This window comes from Urocitellus parryii, chromosome 1, assembly GCF_045843805.1.
Source record: "Urocitellus parryii isolate mUroPar1 chromosome 1, mUroPar1.hap1, whole genome shotgun sequence".
In the NCBI taxonomy this organism is placed as follows: domain Eukaryota; kingdom Metazoa; phylum Chordata; class Mammalia; order Rodentia; family Sciuridae; genus Urocitellus; species Urocitellus parryii.
The window spans coordinates 127,827,389-127,844,614 of record NC_135531.1 but is presented as its reverse complement, the minus strand read 5'-3'; the positions used below and the strand labels follow the sequence as shown (position 1 = coordinate 127,844,614).

Below are 17,226 nucleotides of genomic sequence, written 5' to 3'. Positions count from 1 at the left end.
CAGGAATACACCACCATGCCTGACCTGAAAATCCAGATTTGAAACAAAGAAGTAAAATTATATTTTCATAAGCAATGATCTTTTATATAGAAAAACCTAAGGAATCCACTAAAAATGATTAAAACTAAGAAATTAGTTCAGCAATATTATAGCACACAAGATCAATATAAAAAAAATAAACTATTTCGGGGCTGGGGATGTGGTTCAAGCAGTAACACGCTCGCCTGGCAGACACAGGGCCACTGGGTTCCATCCTCAGCACCACATAAAAATAAAAAAATAAAGATGTTGTGTCCATCGAAAACTGAAAAATAACTATTAAAAAATCTTCTCTCTTTAAAAAAATTAAAATAAAATAAACTATTTCTACACATGTGCAATAAACAATCTGAAAATGAAACAAGAAAGCAATCCCAATACTTAGACATTTCATTTTAATAAGAAAAGATATGTTGGAAGCTGCCCTGGATGAGCACACCTTTAAGTCCTGATGCAGGGGGCTCTGACCAATTACTACATTTAGGACAGACTGGGCGTTGTCCCAGCTCAGATAGCAAGGTGTAGCTCCAAGTGCAGGTGGCTCCAAGTACAGGCATCACCCTCGGGTTGAGTTACACTCACCTGATCCTTTGTAATCCTACCCCTGTGCCCTTTTGGGGATGGAATGTTCAATGGAACCTCCCCCTTGTGTGTCCCCTATATAAGAATAAAGAATTCCAGTGGTTCCCTCTCTTTCCAAAGACCCTTAAGGTCTCAGAGCTGTCCCCAGATTATTGAAAAGGTACTTCTGTGTGGTTGTGTGCTTTTTTTGTCGTTTTCTTAAGTTATTGGAATAGTCAGATTTTGTGAACCCAGCATTAGATTGCCAATGGTGATAGATGTGCAAAACTTGACTTAGTATCAGATGGCAATGTTCTCCAAATAGATAAACAGGTTCAACACAATCCCCAATAAATCCCAGGTGGTTGTTCTGTGGAAATTGACAAAATAGGGGTTGGGGCTGTGACTCATCGATAGAGCACTCGCCTCACCTGAGCCATACTTTCCAATTTCATAATCTATTGCAAAGCTACCATGATCAAGAATTTGTGGCACTGGCATAAGAACAGATATATGGGGCTGGGCTTGTAACTCAGTGATGGAGTGCTTGTCTAGCATGAGTGAGGCACTGGGTTTGATTCTTAGCACCACATACAAATAAATAAAGTTCTATCAACAACTTAAAAAATGAAAAAAAAGAACAGATAAATGGATCAAAGGAATATATTTAAAAGTCCAGAAACCCATGCTCTCATTTACAGTCAACTGATTTTCAACAAGGCCACCACAAACACTCAATGGACAAAGAATAGTCATTTTAATCAATGATGTTGGGACACTGCTTAACCAGATGCAAAAGAATGAAACTGGACTCCTACCATACAAAAATTAGTTCAATTAAAAACTTAAGTTTAGGGGCTGGGGATGTGTCTCAAGAGGTAGCGCGCTTGCCTGGTATGCGTGCGGCCCAGGTTCGATCCTCAGCACCATATACAAACAAAGATGTTGTGTCCACCGAAAACTAAAAAATAAATATTAAAAATTCTCTGTCTCTGTGTCTCTCTCTCTCTCTAAAAAAAAAAAAAAAAAAAAAAAAAAAAAACTTAAGTTTAAAAACTAAACCTAGAAAACTCTTAGAAAGGCAGGTATAATCTCCAACAAACTGAAATTAAGTAATTGTATTTCAGAAATGACATCATAAGCACAAACAATAAAATAATAAAATAGGTAAATTGAACATCAAAAATGAAAAACTTGGGCTGGGGTTGTACACCAATTGTCTGGCATTGGTGGGGCACTGGGTTCGATCCTTGGCACCACATAAAAATAAATAAATGAAAGGCATTCTGTCCATCAACAACTACAAAACAAAAAAAATTTTTTTTAATTAAAAACTTTAGGGCTGGGTCTGTGGCTCAGTGGCAAAACATTTATATGCTAGGTAAGTATGTAACTGTAATCCTTAGCACTGCATACAAAAATAAAATAAGGGCATGCTGTCTTTAATGGTCAATTTGAATCATCAACTTGATTGGATTAAGGTATACCAAGGATTACAGGGATTATGGTTGTGTTGATGAAGGTGTGTCTAGAAATGACTGGCATGTGGGATAGCCAGCTGAAATGGAGACCTTTCCTAAACATGGGTGGCACCATCCAATAGGATGATGGCTTGGATAGGATAAAATTTGGAAGAACAAGTAAGCAGTAGCAGATGCAAGCTCCAGTTTTCTTAAACTGGTTCTTGATTTTTGCCGCAATCCTCTGAGGATATCCAACTCTTGCTTCTTCATTCTTCCAAAGTGGATTCTCCAAAAGCCTTCAGTCTCGGATTAAGGTCGCACCATTGATCCCTCTTGCTCTGGGGCTTCAGCCTCTTGGACTACACAGCTACTGGTTCTTCCAGCTCTCCAGCCTGCAGACAGCCATTGTGGACTATCCAGCTTCTGGTCAAATAAGCCAACCCAATAAGTCCCCTTTTTATAATTTACGTTGTGTTGATTCTGTTCCTCTAGAGAATCCTAACTAATACACTATACATCTACAACTACAAAAAAAAAAAATTAAAAACTTTAGTGCTTACCAGAACAATATCAAGAAAGTAAAAATGTAAAAGAAAAGCCCACAAAACTGGAGATATTGTTTTGTAGATTACCTATCTGATAAGGGAATTGTATCTAAATACATAAAAAAACTCACCTAACCTAACTCAATAATAAAAAAACTCGGAAAAAAAAAAAAGACTAAATAAAAATTAGCCAAAGGATCTAAATAGAGAGTTCCCCAAAGATTTTTCACAATGAATATTCAGTGCCACTAGCCCTGAGGGAAATGCATATCAAAAACACAATAAGACACCACTTTGGGCTGGGGATGTGGCTCAAGCAGTAGCAAGCTTGCCTGGCATGCGTGAGGCCCAGGTTTGATCCTCAGCACCACAAACAAAGATGTTGTGTCCGCCGAAAACTAAAAAATAAATATTAAAATTCTCCCTCCCCCCCCCTCAAAAAAAAAAGACACCACTTCACACCTACTTTGATGGCTAGACTCAAAAAGACAGTAACAAGTGTTGGTGAGGATGTGGGAAAACTTGAAACCTTCATACACTACTGATCAGTCACTTTGGAAAAAATCTAACAGTTCCTCAGTAAGTTAAAATTAGAGATACTATATCATTCAACTATTCCACTCCTACTTATTTCTTTTCCATGCGACATGAAAACATATGCCTATGTAAAAACTTGTACACAAATGTTGATAGAAGCATTAGTTATAAGAAGAACCACAAAAAGAAAGCAATCTAAATCTAAATATCCATCAACTGACAAATAAACAAAATGTGGTATATACACACAATGGAATATGATTCAACAATAAAAAAGAATGATACAATATAGATGAAGCTTAAAAACATGCTAAGTTAAAAAAAAAACCAAAGGAACACATATTATGATTCCATTTGTATGAAATACCCAGATCAGGAAATCAATCAAGTCAAAAAGTAGATTAGTAGCTGGGCACAGTGGCATACACCTGTAATCCCAGCAGCTCAGGAGGCTGAGACAGGAGGATCACTATTTTAAAGCCAGCCTCAGAAACTGAGCGAGGCCCTAAGCAATTCAGCAAGACCCTTTCTCTAAATAAAATACAAAATAGGGCTAAAGATATGGCTCAGTAGTTGAGTACCCCTGAGTTCAATTCCTGGTACCCCCCCCCCCCAAAAAAAAAGTAAATTAGTGATTGTTTAGGCTGGAGTGGAGGGACTAAGAGTAGTAGAGTTTCTTTTAAGGACAAGAAATGTTCTAAAATTCATTGCAGTAATGGCTACACAACTCTGAATATATCAAAAGTGATCAAATTGCACAGGGTATTGGGTGAATTATATGATATACAAAATATACCTCAATAAAGCTGTCTAGAAGAAATGAACATCTGGTGATCCAACTCAGAACATCAGTTACCAATTGTATTAAGTAGGAAGGGCACAAGCCTTGAGGTGCTGGAAATCTTGATTTGGGTGGTAATTACATGGGTGTACACATCAAGTCATACAGTTAAGACTGAGTCACTTCACTATAAGTCACTGATACCTTAATAAAATTTTTAAAAATAGTAAGATAGGTGTGGCACTTGCATATAATCCCAGCCACTTGGGAGGCTGAGGTAGGAGGATTACAAATTCCAGGCCAACCTCAGCAATTTAGCAAGAACTGTTTTAAAAAATAAAAAGAACTTAGATTGTAGCTCAGTGGTAAAGCTCCCTGGACTCAATCCCTAGTACCCCCACAAAATAATATATATGCAACAAGTGAGTACTTCAACTAATCCTAAGAAAAGTACATCTAACTATTATAGGGAAACATAGGTTCAGAAAGGTAACTTCCCCAGGGGTAGGAATGAAGCTCAATTGTAGAGCACCTGCCTAGCATGTGCAAAGCCTTGGGCTCAATTTCCAGTATCAAAAAAAGATCGAAGGAACACACACACACAAACTTGCCCAAAAGAAGGCACTTACACTTTTGGCTCCTGACTCCAATATTCCACTACCTTTAAATCTCCTCTAAGTAGAACTGCTACTTGATGCATGGTATGTACACATAAATAATATTTGCTGAATACATGATTACCATAAAGCACACATTTAAATTATTAAATTCTATTTAAAAGTGGCGGGGTTTAGCTGAGTGGTAGAACAAGTACTTAGTATGTACAAGGCCCTGAGCTCCAGCCCCAGCACTTGAATAAATAAATGCACAGAGGGACAAAATTAAAGGTACAGAAGAATGTAGCTAAAGAAAGTTACATGGAAAATCTAAAACTTATAGATATGCTTAAATTTAAGATAACAGTATGAACAGAACTTAGAAGTGGGGATTAGTATGGGAGAAGACTGGAGCAATCATAATGCTCTAGGAAAATATCTTGTATAGCGTTACCAACTTATTAAACATTTCCTGTACCACTGAGTTATTTAAACCAATATGCTCAAATTTTAATAGCAAGGGTAGCTATACCACCAAATACATATAATTTCTTAAAGGCATATAAATAAGTACCCTTCTCCCTAGCATAACTACTGTGGAGTTAATGTGGGTTTTCAAAGAATCACAGCAAATAAGGGGTCAATAAGAAGCATTAGAGAATAGAGGCACCCCACAAATTCAAATACCAAAATTACAATGTTTTGTGAGATTTAGCCACACTAAGTTCCTATTTTCACAGAAATTCTAAGAGTAAAAAAGGTCACTGACTGGCAAATTTAAACAAGCAAGCCAGCATACAGTTCAACTACTTTTTTTTTCTTTCAAGATGAAGAGCTCAGGGCTGAGTTGTGGCTCAGTGGTAGAGCGCTCACCTAGTATGCATGAGGCACTGGGTTCTATCCTCAGCACCACATAAAAATAAAGATAATGTGTCCACCTAAAACTAAAAAATAAACATTTAAGGAAAAAAAAAGATGAAGAGATCACAAAATAATGGCTTATCTTCACTTACTTGAACTGAGGCTATAGCATTAATTACCAATAGCTGCTTATGAAAAAGGAATCAAGTCTGGATGCAAACAGCAACTTCTTAATCACAACAGTGAGGAATAAAATATCTCTTAGAAGAATTTACAAACAGGAAAGGTGACCCAATAAATCATCTGTTTCACAGGTAACATTTTTGGTGGTGTCCTTGAAAATCCCCAATTTGGAATATTATTTGTCATTTTTTTTAGCACATCCATCATACTGATCTATTTGAAGAACAATCACTGACAAGATAATTTAAAATCCTGACATTCTAGATACTAAACCTGTCAAAACAGTTTTGAAAGCTTGTGGGGAAGGGTTGGGTAGGGACGTTAAGAACAATTCTTTATGAATGACTGACTCTCACCCCTAAACCAATCAGTATTCAAGAAATTTAGTATCAAGCTCTTTATCAACTGGTTACAATGAGCTTGATTGTTTCTGTAACTAGGAAGAGAAAAAGGAAAATGAACATCTATACACATACACACACAAACACCTGATACCTTGTTTCCTAGTTTATAGTCAGCCTCAGTTTAGGACAAGTGTGTAACAGAATCTAAACACACTTTGAGCAATAATTAAAGCTATCATTTACTGAATCCTTGGACACTGTTCTAGGTACTTCAAACACATATGGTGGTTATTCCTCCCACTAACTGGTAGATACCCATACCGCTATTTAATGGGTGAGGAAACTTACTCGGTTGCTACGCTGGTAAATGACTATACTGGGAATTGAAACTCACTACTTCTGATTCCAAAAACGGGCTTTCCTTGATTCAACTAAAAAGCAGAGCCTTCCATGACAGGAAAAAAAAAAAATAGAGAAGCATATCTTTTCATTTTTTCCTGTGTTACTGATGTCTCGGTATGATTTAGTGACTAAATGCAATACTGGAGTCAGGCTATCTGAATTCAACTCCAGTTCCATCACTGACAAGCTGTAAGTCTTCCTATTTCATAAGGTGTCTATTTCATAAATGCGTGCTTGTAAAAAGCTTAAATAGTGCCTGCCATCGAATGTAGGGGAATCACACCAGCTCTGTTGGAGGGGGTAAATGGTACGTGATGATAAGGTTTCCAAAGGGGGGGGGGGGGCGGACTCTGGGCAACGAACTAGTAGAACAAGTTATCACATGACAATCAAAAGTAACCTGACGGGAGAAAAAAGGAGCAAGGAGTCAGCGGCGGCGGAGGAGCCTAGTCGCCCTACTCCAGCAGAGGTCGCGGGAGGCGGCGGCGGGGAGTACGATGTGAGCAAAAAGACCCCGGAGTCTTTTGGAGATGAACGAGAAGTGGAGATGTGTATACTCGGAAGGATGAAGGCCGCCGTCCGGGTGTGAGGGGGTCTGGCCAGGCACCCCAGGGCGGAAGCCCACCCGGCCATCCCAAGAGGCCTTGCTCACGGGCAGTAACAGTCCACCCCAGAGTCCGGTGCGGCCGGCCAGAGCATTCGGAGGGGCCCACCGGCGTCGGGAAAGGCCCGCCGCGGCGTGGGGAGCGGCCTACCTCGGCGTCGGGAAGCGTCTCTGCGGGTGAGAAGTGGGCAGTGGCCCCGCCGAAGCCAAGGAGGAGGCGGGAAGAGGGCGGGCTGAAGGTCTGCGGAGGCGGCAGGTACTCACCGGCCGGCGCGCGCCGCTCCGCAGAGCCCCTCCTTCGGGACGCTGGGGGTCGCGAGAGGCTGCAGCGCGTCAAGAGTTGGGGAACGTCGGGCGAGCGCCAAACCGAGGCATCCCGAGCTTGAGACGCGATCTCTAGACCCGCGCAGGCGCGGGCGACTGTGGACGCAACCAACCTGGCCACAGGGGAAAGCCGCGGGATGTACCAACTGCATGAAACGGGGCACGCGGCAGTCCTGGCCCCTCTGGTGCGCTCTCTGGCCCTGTGGTTTGAAAGGAAATCAAGCGGTAGCCGTTTGGCCCCCAAATCACTTCCATGAATCATTCGAAGTCGGCTCTGCAACATCAAGCCGCCTCTTGCCCTTTATTTGGAGGTATCCGAATTATTGCGTTCACATAACTACTTACTATCTCCTCTGTGGTTAAGTGTCACCGTCTGATCCTTTCAGTAGAGGTAGGGAATCGCAGAAACGAAACTCAAGACGACCAGGTGGAAGTGTAGGATTAAAACCGCCACTTTTGAGAACAATTCGACTTGATAGAATTGAAAATACCTGTTTTGCCGGGCGCGGTGGCGCATGTGTGTAATCCCAGCGACTGGAGAGGCTGAGGCGGGAGGACCACGAGTTCAAGACCAGTCTCGGCATTTAGCGAGACCCCCGTCTCAAATTTTTAAAAAGTAAATAAATAATTTGAATGCTTGCCGACCTAGCAATTTCACTTCCAGGAATATACAGAAAGAAATTTATTCAAGAATACAAAAGAAGATATGTTTCAAGAAACCTGCTTCCTTGTTCAAAAAAAAAAAAACTGCGAACAGAGGAAATGCCCAATATTCAGATGAAAATAAATAAATAATATGTAGATGAAAGAAGTTTGAAAAAATGTTCTTATGATAAGACAATACAACTAATAAATGATTCCTATACTTTTTTTTTTTTTTTTTTTTTTTGGTATCAGGAATTGAACTCACCAGCACTTAACCACATCCCCAGCCGTTTTTTATTTTTTATTTTGAGGCAGGTCTCCCTAAATTGCTGAAGCTGGCTTTGAACTTGCCATCCTCCTGCCTCAGCCTCCCATGCAACTGGGATTATAAACATGCACCACACACCCAGCCTTATACATAAGATTTGATAGCTCCTAACAACCTGAGTTATTGAAATAGCAACATACCAACAAATATGTGCACTGTGAAATGACCTATGTAGACTTAGAAATCAGGAAGAAGCTGGGTGTGGTGGGGCATGACTGTAATTACATCAACTCGGGAGGCGGAGGTGGGATGATCATAAACTAGAGGCCAGCGGCTGGGGATGTGGCTCAAGCGGTAGCGCCCTCGCCTGGCACGCGTGCGGCCCAGGTTCGATCCTCAGCACCACATACAAAGAAAGATGTTGTGTCCGCAGAGAACTAAAAAATAAATATAAAAATTTCTCTCTCTCTCTCTCTTTAAAAAAAATAACTAAATAAACTAGAGGCCAGCCTCAGTAATTTAGGCCTAAGCAACTTAGTGAGACCCTGTCTCAAAAAATAAGAAAGAAAGAAAGAAAGAAAGAAAGAAAGAAAGAAAGAAAGAAAGAAAGGAAGGAAGGAAGGAAGAAAGGAAGGAAGGAAGGAAGGTTGGGGATGCAGCTAAGTGGTTTAACATCCATAGGTTCAATTCCTGGCACCAAAAAAAAAAAAAAAAAAGTGGGGGAGTTACATATTTTGTGGTTCATAATTTGTGGAAAAAAAACAAAAGTATAGAGATGGATGATGGATGGATGGATGAATTCACATTATGGTAATGGTATAATGATATGAAGATGGTAAAGGAGGAAGCAAAGAAGGGGGAACAAAAGGTACTTAAGATAGATATCAGGGGCTGGGGATGTGGCTCAAGCGGTAGTGCGCTCGCCTGGCATGCGTGCGGCGCGGGTTCGACCCTTAGCACCACATACAAAGATGTTGTGTCCCCCGAAAACTAAAAAATAAATACTTTAAAATAAATAAATAAAATAATAAAATAAACAAGAATAAAGATATTATGTCCAACTAAAAAGAATTTTTTAAAAAAAGATAGATATCAGATTTCTTTTAGAAAAGAAAAACCTAGGGCTGGGTTTAGTGGTAGAGAGTATGTTTAGCATGTGCTAGCACCTGGTTTGGATTCCCAGCACCAAAAATAAATAAACCCAAAATAAACATAACAAATTGTTAACAGTTGACTAATAGGACATAAGTACATTATTCTCAGAACTTTTCTAGAACATTTAAATTCTGAAATATCCTGCCCTATACCCCCGACTCATCTACCATCCCATCCTCCAGATCCAGCTTAGTCATTTCTTCCTCTGCCTTCTCTAACCCGAGGAGGTTCATTTCTCCTGCTTGCTTCCTCAGTTGCTGAGACATTCAATCTCCCATGGTATGTTATAATTATTTGTTTAATGTGTCTATGTCTTCTGTAAGACTTGTGATCTTTCTGAAAACATGGTCCATGTAACCTTAGAAAGCAGGAAAAAGCCTGGCCAAAAGCAAGGACTCTATAACTGTGAATTTAATTGAATAGAATTGAATTGTGGGAAGGGTCAGAAAAGTTTTCAAGTAGAGCCAGAATGATCCTTTTAGAGCACTAACTTTAAGGAAGAATGCTGATGTGCTATGAATGGTGGCAGTTATTCTATAACCCTGAGGAGAGCTAAACTATGGTGTGCAAGCCTCTAAGAACTCAGTGATCCCCCCTCAAGGCAGTCACACTTGTTATAATCCTTCTCATTGAGTATGAGCTATAATTAATGACTTACTTCTGAATATTATAAAGCAGAAGTAGTAGGATGTGATTTTCAAGACTAGGTTATAAAAACACAAAAATAATAAATAAATAAATAAATAAATACCACTGGCTTCCTTTCTGAGCACTAGGACTGGAAATAACCTCAATTTGGATTGGAATATCCAATTAATGGAATATTATGCAGAAGTAATGTATAGCATCAGAAAAACAAACAAAAATCACACACGCACATACAAAGGACAAATTAGAAACTATGCATTAGTTATCTCCTAGGAGGCAGATAGAAAGAATGGTGGGAAAAGCGTTAACCAAACATATGTGAGACCCTGGGTAACATCCCCCACACACACACACACACAAAAAAAGTAGAACTAGTAATGATTGAAATGGGATAAAAAATTTATGGAGGGGAATCATTCTACTACATTAATAATTTTTTGTATGGTTCTAGTTTGGGAATCATGTTTCTGTTTCCATATGCTAAAAAATAAAATCCTCAAGAATGGGAGCCTATAAACAGCATACAGAAGGCTGGGATTATGGCTCAATGGTAGAGTGCTCGCCTCGCACGAGCGGGACCTGGATTCGATCCTCAGCACCACATAAAAATAAAGGCATTGTGTAGTGTCCATCTACACCTAAAAAAATAAATAAATAAATATTTTTTTAAGAATGACATACAAAAACAAACCAATTATATTCTAAATGAATAACATAACCACACTAAATAAGGGAAAAGTGGGGAAAACAAAACAAAATGCACAGTGAAGAGGAAAAAATAAATGCATACATACAAATATGTGTTATACCTATTGAGAGAGCCTAGAAGCAATGACATCCCAGTAACAAAGAAAACACCTTGAACTTTGCTCCAGATCTTGGTATTTATTTATTTAGTGGTAGCAGAGATTGAACCCAAGGGTGTCCTATAACTGAGATACATCTTAAATCCTTTTTATTTTTATTTTGAGACAGAGTCTCACTGAATTGCGTAAACAGGCCCTCAAACTTGAATCCTCTTGCCTCAGCCTCTGGAGGAGCTGGTATTACAGGAATGCACCATCGTGGTCGCCACCCAGACCTTGGTTTTTAAACATTCTCTACTATAAAGAAAAAGAGCTCCTCAGAAATATAGTTGCCTCTCTAGGAAAAGTACAGGATGAGACTTGTATAAGAGAGTACAGAAGTATTCAAAAGATGCAAGTACAGTGGCACATTCCTATAATCCAAGCTACTTCCTAGGTGAAAGCATGAGGCCAGCTTGGGCAATTTAATGAGATTCTGTCTCAAAATAAAATAAAAAGGGCTAGGGGTATAGTGCAGTAGAGTGCTTGCCTATTACGTACTATGTTCAATGCCCAGTACAGGAAAAAGGAAAAATAAATAAAAATGAAGAAAACAAAACATTCACAGAAGGAAGGATGAGACCTTGTAAAAATTGCACAAAGGCGTCATCAAGGAGTTTCTATGGTACAATTTGAAAAGCAAATAATGATAGTCATGGAGCATAACTCAAGTGAAATAGTGTCCTATAAGTCTATGTTGATGTAAAAAAAATAAAGGACAGGGGCTGGGGATGTGGCTCAGGCGGTGGCGCGCTCTCCTGGCATGCGTGTGGCATGGGTTCGATCCTCAGCACCACATACCAACAAAGATGTTGTGTCTGCCAAAAAACTAAAAAATAAATATTAAAAACTTCTCTCTCGGGGGTTGGGGATGTGGCTCAAGCGGTAGTGCCCTTGCCTGGCATGTGCAGGGCGCTGGGTTCCATCCTCAGCACCACATAAAATAAAATAAAGATGTTGTGTCCCCCGAAAACTGAAAAATAAATATAAAAAAAAACTTCTCTCTCTCTCTCTCTCTCAAAAATAAATAAATAAATAAAAATAAAGGACATCCCTTCCATCAGGTAGAATGTCAACTAAAAATGTGGAAAGAATGATATTTAAAAAACCACAACTTGGCAACAATTAGAGTAATAATAAATTCAAGCGTTGTCAATGAATGCTAAAACTTGTGGATACAAGGTGGATAACTAACAAATTTACATACTTTCAAAGAATTGTCTCACAAGATGCTTATTAGTTACAAAAGGAAAATTGCATCTTCTCAGTGGAGAAACTTGGACAACACTTTAATCATTGTCAAAGATATCATCAAAGTAATGATATGGACCAGTGTGGTGATGCAGGCTGTACTCCCAGCAACGGAGGCAGGAGGACTGCAAATTCATACATTTACTGTGTTCACACCTTTGAACTTAGGAATCCCATATTTAAGGTACAAAGCCATCCTTGACTGGGAATGTGGCTCAGTGGTAGAGCATCCCTGGGTTCAGACCTGGATAGCAAAAATAAATAAATAAAAGTAGATATTGATACCAGTCTTATTGATGATCAGGACCAAGTTCCTATTCCAAGGAGTTGAAGAATGAAACCATGAGCCACATCCTCAGCCCTTTTTTGTATTTTATTTAGAGAGCGTCTCACTGAGTTGCTGAGGACCTCACTCAGTTGTTGAGGCTAGCCTTGACCCTGCAATCCTCCTGCCTTAGCTTCCCAAACCACTAGGATTACAGGCAAGCACCACCGCACCCGGCATGACAATCAAGCTTTATTTAAGAAAGTGGTAGAGACAGACTTCTCCAGAGAGGATGGGACTTCAGAGCAGAAAGCCCATGGGAAGGATGCAACTTGCCTTTTTTATAGCCCTCAGAACTTCTATCTTCCATTAATCATTGTATTTTCTTTCTTCCCTATCTATTCGTTCGAACATGGGAGGTTTTTTTTTTAATTTTTTCTTGAAAAAATAACCATCAGCAAACCTTTGTTCTTTCTTTGAAAAACAATCATCACTCTCTTGACCCTCATTATTTTACCCATGTTGACTGCCTGACTTGAAAGATAGGCATCAGCCAATTTTCTTATTACCAGACCCTCATCATTCTTACCTGCACTGTTGCCTGGCCTTTTTCCCTGTCTCAATATTAGATAGCTATATAGACTTGAACAAGTAAGGTGGGGAAAGGAAATCCAGGCTCCACTCCTGGGAAGCACCTAACTGGCTTTACTCCATTCAGGGCCCCTCTTCTTACAGTCAAACAGCTCCCTGACAATCTGGATAAAATGGTTATGGTCTATGCTATAAAAATAACCTACCACAGCAAAATTGGCACTAGATCACTAAGCCATGGGGGGAAATCACTGTAATGAAAACATACATGAACCTCTCATGAAGAGAGAGGTTCCCAGACCAAATACAAAAGTTTGCCCTGTGGAAAAACCCAGGTCATTTCCTCTCTTGGAGATGCATCTCTGATCATACTTCCACTTTATTAAACCCTATCTAAGACTCTTGACTGAAATGTTTCTTTCAAGAAGAACTAAAGAACCCTCTACCCAGTAACAATGAGACAACAACACTCACATCCTGACATGATGTCTGTAGTATTGATGCAAAAAAATACACAAATTAGGGCTGGGACTGTAGCTCAGCGGCACAGCACTCGCCTAGCAGGCATAAGGCACTGGTTTCAATCCTCAGCAACACATAAAAATAAATAAAATAAAGGCATTCTGTCCATCTACAACTAAAAAAAAATTTTTTTAAATACATAAATTGGATCTTTAAACCAATTTTTTTTGGGTGGGGAGGGGGGACTAGCAGGGATTGAGGGATTAAACTCAGGGGCACTCGACCACTGAGCCACATTCCCAGCCCTATTTTGTATTTTATTAGAGACAGGGTCTCACTGAGTTGCTTAGCACCTCACTAAATTGCTGAGGCTGGCTTTGAACTCACAATCCTCCTGCCTCTGCCTCTGAAGCTGCTAGGATTACAGGCATGCACCACCTTGCCCGGCCTAAACCAAAATTCTTTTTTTTTTTTTTTAATATTTATTTTTTTTAGTTTTCAGCGGACACAACATCTTTGTTTATATGTGGTGCTGAGGATCAAACCCGGGCCACACGCATGCCAGGTGAGCGCGCTACCTCTTGAGCCACATCCCCAGCCCCTAAACCAAAATTCTTAAGACCAAAAGATATCCGAAATAAAAATTTATTGAGGCCATACAGATGTTAGCCAAAAAGAAAGGACCAATCCTGGGACAAGTCCTGCCACCCACAGCAGCAATGTTAGGTAGTGGTTAGAAAAATGCCTGATGAATAAGAGCTAAGAGCATTTTTTTTTTTTTTTTTTTTTTTTTTTTTAAAGAGAGAGAGAGAATTTTTAATATTTATTTTTTAGTTCTCGGCGGACACAACATCTTTGTTGGTATGTGGTGCTGAGGATCGAACCCGGGTCGCAGGCATGCAAGGCGAGCGCGCTACCGCTTGAGCCACATCCCCAGCCCCTAAGAGCATTTTTTTAATACTGAAAATCTGGGGAGAGATGGTGTAAATTGTTTACATTTAACCTACATGGTGTTAGCACAAAGAAACCAGGCCTGACGCAAACTTCACAAATCAGCAAAAAGCCTTTATTCAGGAATGGTTCTGATGAACCCACTCTCCTGGTGTAAAATGAGCCACTGAATAGAGGAGGAGACTGGGCCTACGTAGGTTATACTGAGAGGTGACTTAATTAATGAGCATGTCAGCTCAGGCACTCAGGAATTTTGGGTCTGTTTTACTGGACAAAATGGGAGGGAGCCTGGGGTCAGCCATCAGTCTCTGGGATTTATACTTCTGGGCCAGATGGAGAGCCTGGGGTCAGTGGTTGGTATCTGGAAAGTATTTGTTTAGGGAAGGATTAATGCTTTGGCCTCTTCCCAGAGGCTGACTGTCTAGGTTTGATGGACATCTCCTCCCCAGGGGTTGTTTTATCACTGAAAAAAATTGTACTAGGGAAAGATCGATGCTCTCAATGTATGGCTTTCTTTCTTACTGCCTTTTTCTAGTTCTCCCTATTTTGGTGTTTGTTATTTTCCATATCCAATACATGGACTATAGGTAAGAGGGGCAGGATTACCCAAAGTAGGAACCACTTTGGTGATAGGAGGGAAATTCATAAGAAATAATTGTTGGGCTGGAGATGTGGCTCAAGCGGTAGCGCGCTCGCCTGGCATGCGTGCCTGGCATGGGTTCGATCCTCAGCACCACATACAGACAAAGATGTTGTATCCACTGATAACTAAAAAATAAAATATTAAAATTCTCTCTCCCTCTCTCTTTAAAAAAAATAATAATTGTTTTTTCTTGATTGGGTGGGGTTGTAAGCAGGATGTGGTAGCACTTAGGGAGTTGTGATGGGATTTAAGGTTTTAACATACCTTCAGGGATGTGAGGCAGTCTTTTGTTCTTTTCAGGCCAATATCTAGCTTCTTACCTCCTCCCTTCCATCCTCTGGCTTTTTATAATTAAATTTTTTTTATAATTAAATTTAAAACACTCAGAATTTTTTAAAATCAAATCTAATCATAGCAAAAAAAAAAAGAGACAAACTCAAACTGAAGGACACTGTACAAAATAACTAGTCTGTGTCAGTTACATCAATACACTAATGACAGAAACTGAGAAATTCTTCCATATTAAAGAAAAACAAAAGGACATGACAATAGCATAAAAGACATGGTCTAGAATCTTTTTTCTTTTCCTTTTTTTATTTTTTATTTTTTAACATGGTGCTAAGAATCAAATCCAAGGCCTTAAACATATTAGGCAAGCTCTCTACCACTGATCTATACCCCCAGCCCTGGTTTAGAATTTTCTTTTGCTAAAAATGACATTATTGGAATCATTAACATTTGAATAAATTCTATAGATTAGGTAATATTGTGTTAATGGTAATTTTTACTTTGATAATTGTACTGTGCTTATATATACAAATGTCCTTGTTTTTAAGAAATATACATTAAGGCAACCCCCCCTATTGGGTCCCCTCTCACCCTGTGGGAGCTGTCTCTCTTCTCATTTGAATAAATCATACTCTTTTATGCTAAAAGGAAAAGGAGAAGGGGGAGGAGGAGAAGAAATAATACACATCAAAGTTGGGCAAGGCAGCCAGAGCATGGTGATGCCAGTAATCCCAGTGTCCTGGGATGCTGAGGCAGGAGGATCACAAGTTCAAAGCCAGCCTCAGCTACTTAGCGAGGCCCTAACAAACTTAACAAGACTCTGTCTCTAAATAAAATCATAAAAAGGGACTAGGGATATAGCTCAATAGTAAAGTGCCCCTGGTTTCCATCCCTAGCAACACACACACACACACACACACACAGGAAGGAAGGAAGAAAAGAAAGAAAAGGAAATATACATTCAAATATTTGTAGTGGCAAAATGACATCATGCAAATGTGAAGGAGATACCAGACCTGATTATAAAATTAAATTATACGAATATTACATGGGCTTGGATTGTGGCTCAGTGGTAGTGCGCTTGCCTAGCATGTGTGAGACACTGGGTTCGATTCTCAGCACCACATACAAATAAATAAAATAAAGGTCCATCAACAACTAATTTAAAAAAAAAAAAGAAAGAAAGAAAAAGAAAGAACATTATGATGAAGAACCAATGCCTAGGGAAAGGGTTAATTTTCCCATACTTTGTAACTTTCTGAACTGTAGAAATGTAGCTACATCTCTTAATTGCTAGGCCTATTAACTGCCTTCTAAACTATGACCTTGTAGGCTTTGTTCTTAGAACTATAGCTCTTAGAGAACAAAACTGAAGTTATCTTGAGTTACTACTGCCTGTGGTGAAGGCCACTTTGCAATAATACTTGGAGATGTTTTACTGTTTTTGTTCTACACCTGTGAACTACTTATTGTAAATTCCCTGGCATGGTCTTTAGTCACATAGGCCAAGAATTCAAACCCGCCAATGTTGTAATGGTTAGTAAATGATGTCAGACCAGTGAAACTCCACATCATGTACAACCACAAGAATGGGAAGTTATACTCCACAAATGTATGATATATCAAAATACATTCTACTGTCATGTAGAACAAATAAACAAAAAGAACAAATAAATTTTTAAAAAAAGAAAAGGAAATGTCCTGTTTTAGAGATACATATTGTATTTCACAGTGAAATTTCATATATGTATTTAACTTAAAAAAAATTTTAGGGGCTGGGATTGTGGCTCAGTGGTAGAGCGCTCGCCTAGCACGGGCAGGACCCGGGTTTGATTCTCAGCACCACATAAAAATAAAGGCATTGTGTTGTGTCCATCTACAGCTAAAAAAATAAATATTTAAAAAAATTTTTTAAATATTTTTCTTTAGTTGTAGTTGGACACAATACCTTTATTTTATTTATTTATTTTTATG

At 39.3% G+C, this 17,226-nt stretch overlaps 1 protein-coding gene across 3 annotated transcripts in view; it reads right to left on the bottom strand.

The window, feature by feature from the left end:
* The window catches only part of Uimc1 (ubiquitin interaction motif containing 1), a 122,875-nt gene extending 114,977 nt beyond the window's left edge, over window positions 1-7,898 (bottom strand). For 2 of the 3 annotated variants that reach the window (XM_077797080.1, XM_077797086.1), the window contains exon 1: window positions 7,181-7,898. In XM_077797080.1, the coding sequence (XP_077653206.1) occupies window positions 7,181-7,523 (343 nt within the window). In that variant the 5' untranslated portion in view covers window positions 7,524-7,898. Of the gene's footprint in view, window positions 1-7,067 lie in introns of all 3 variants that reach the window. The other variant, XM_077797083.1, reaches the window with a different exon arrangement.
* Between the last annotated feature and the right edge of the window lie 9,328 nt (window positions 7,899-17,226).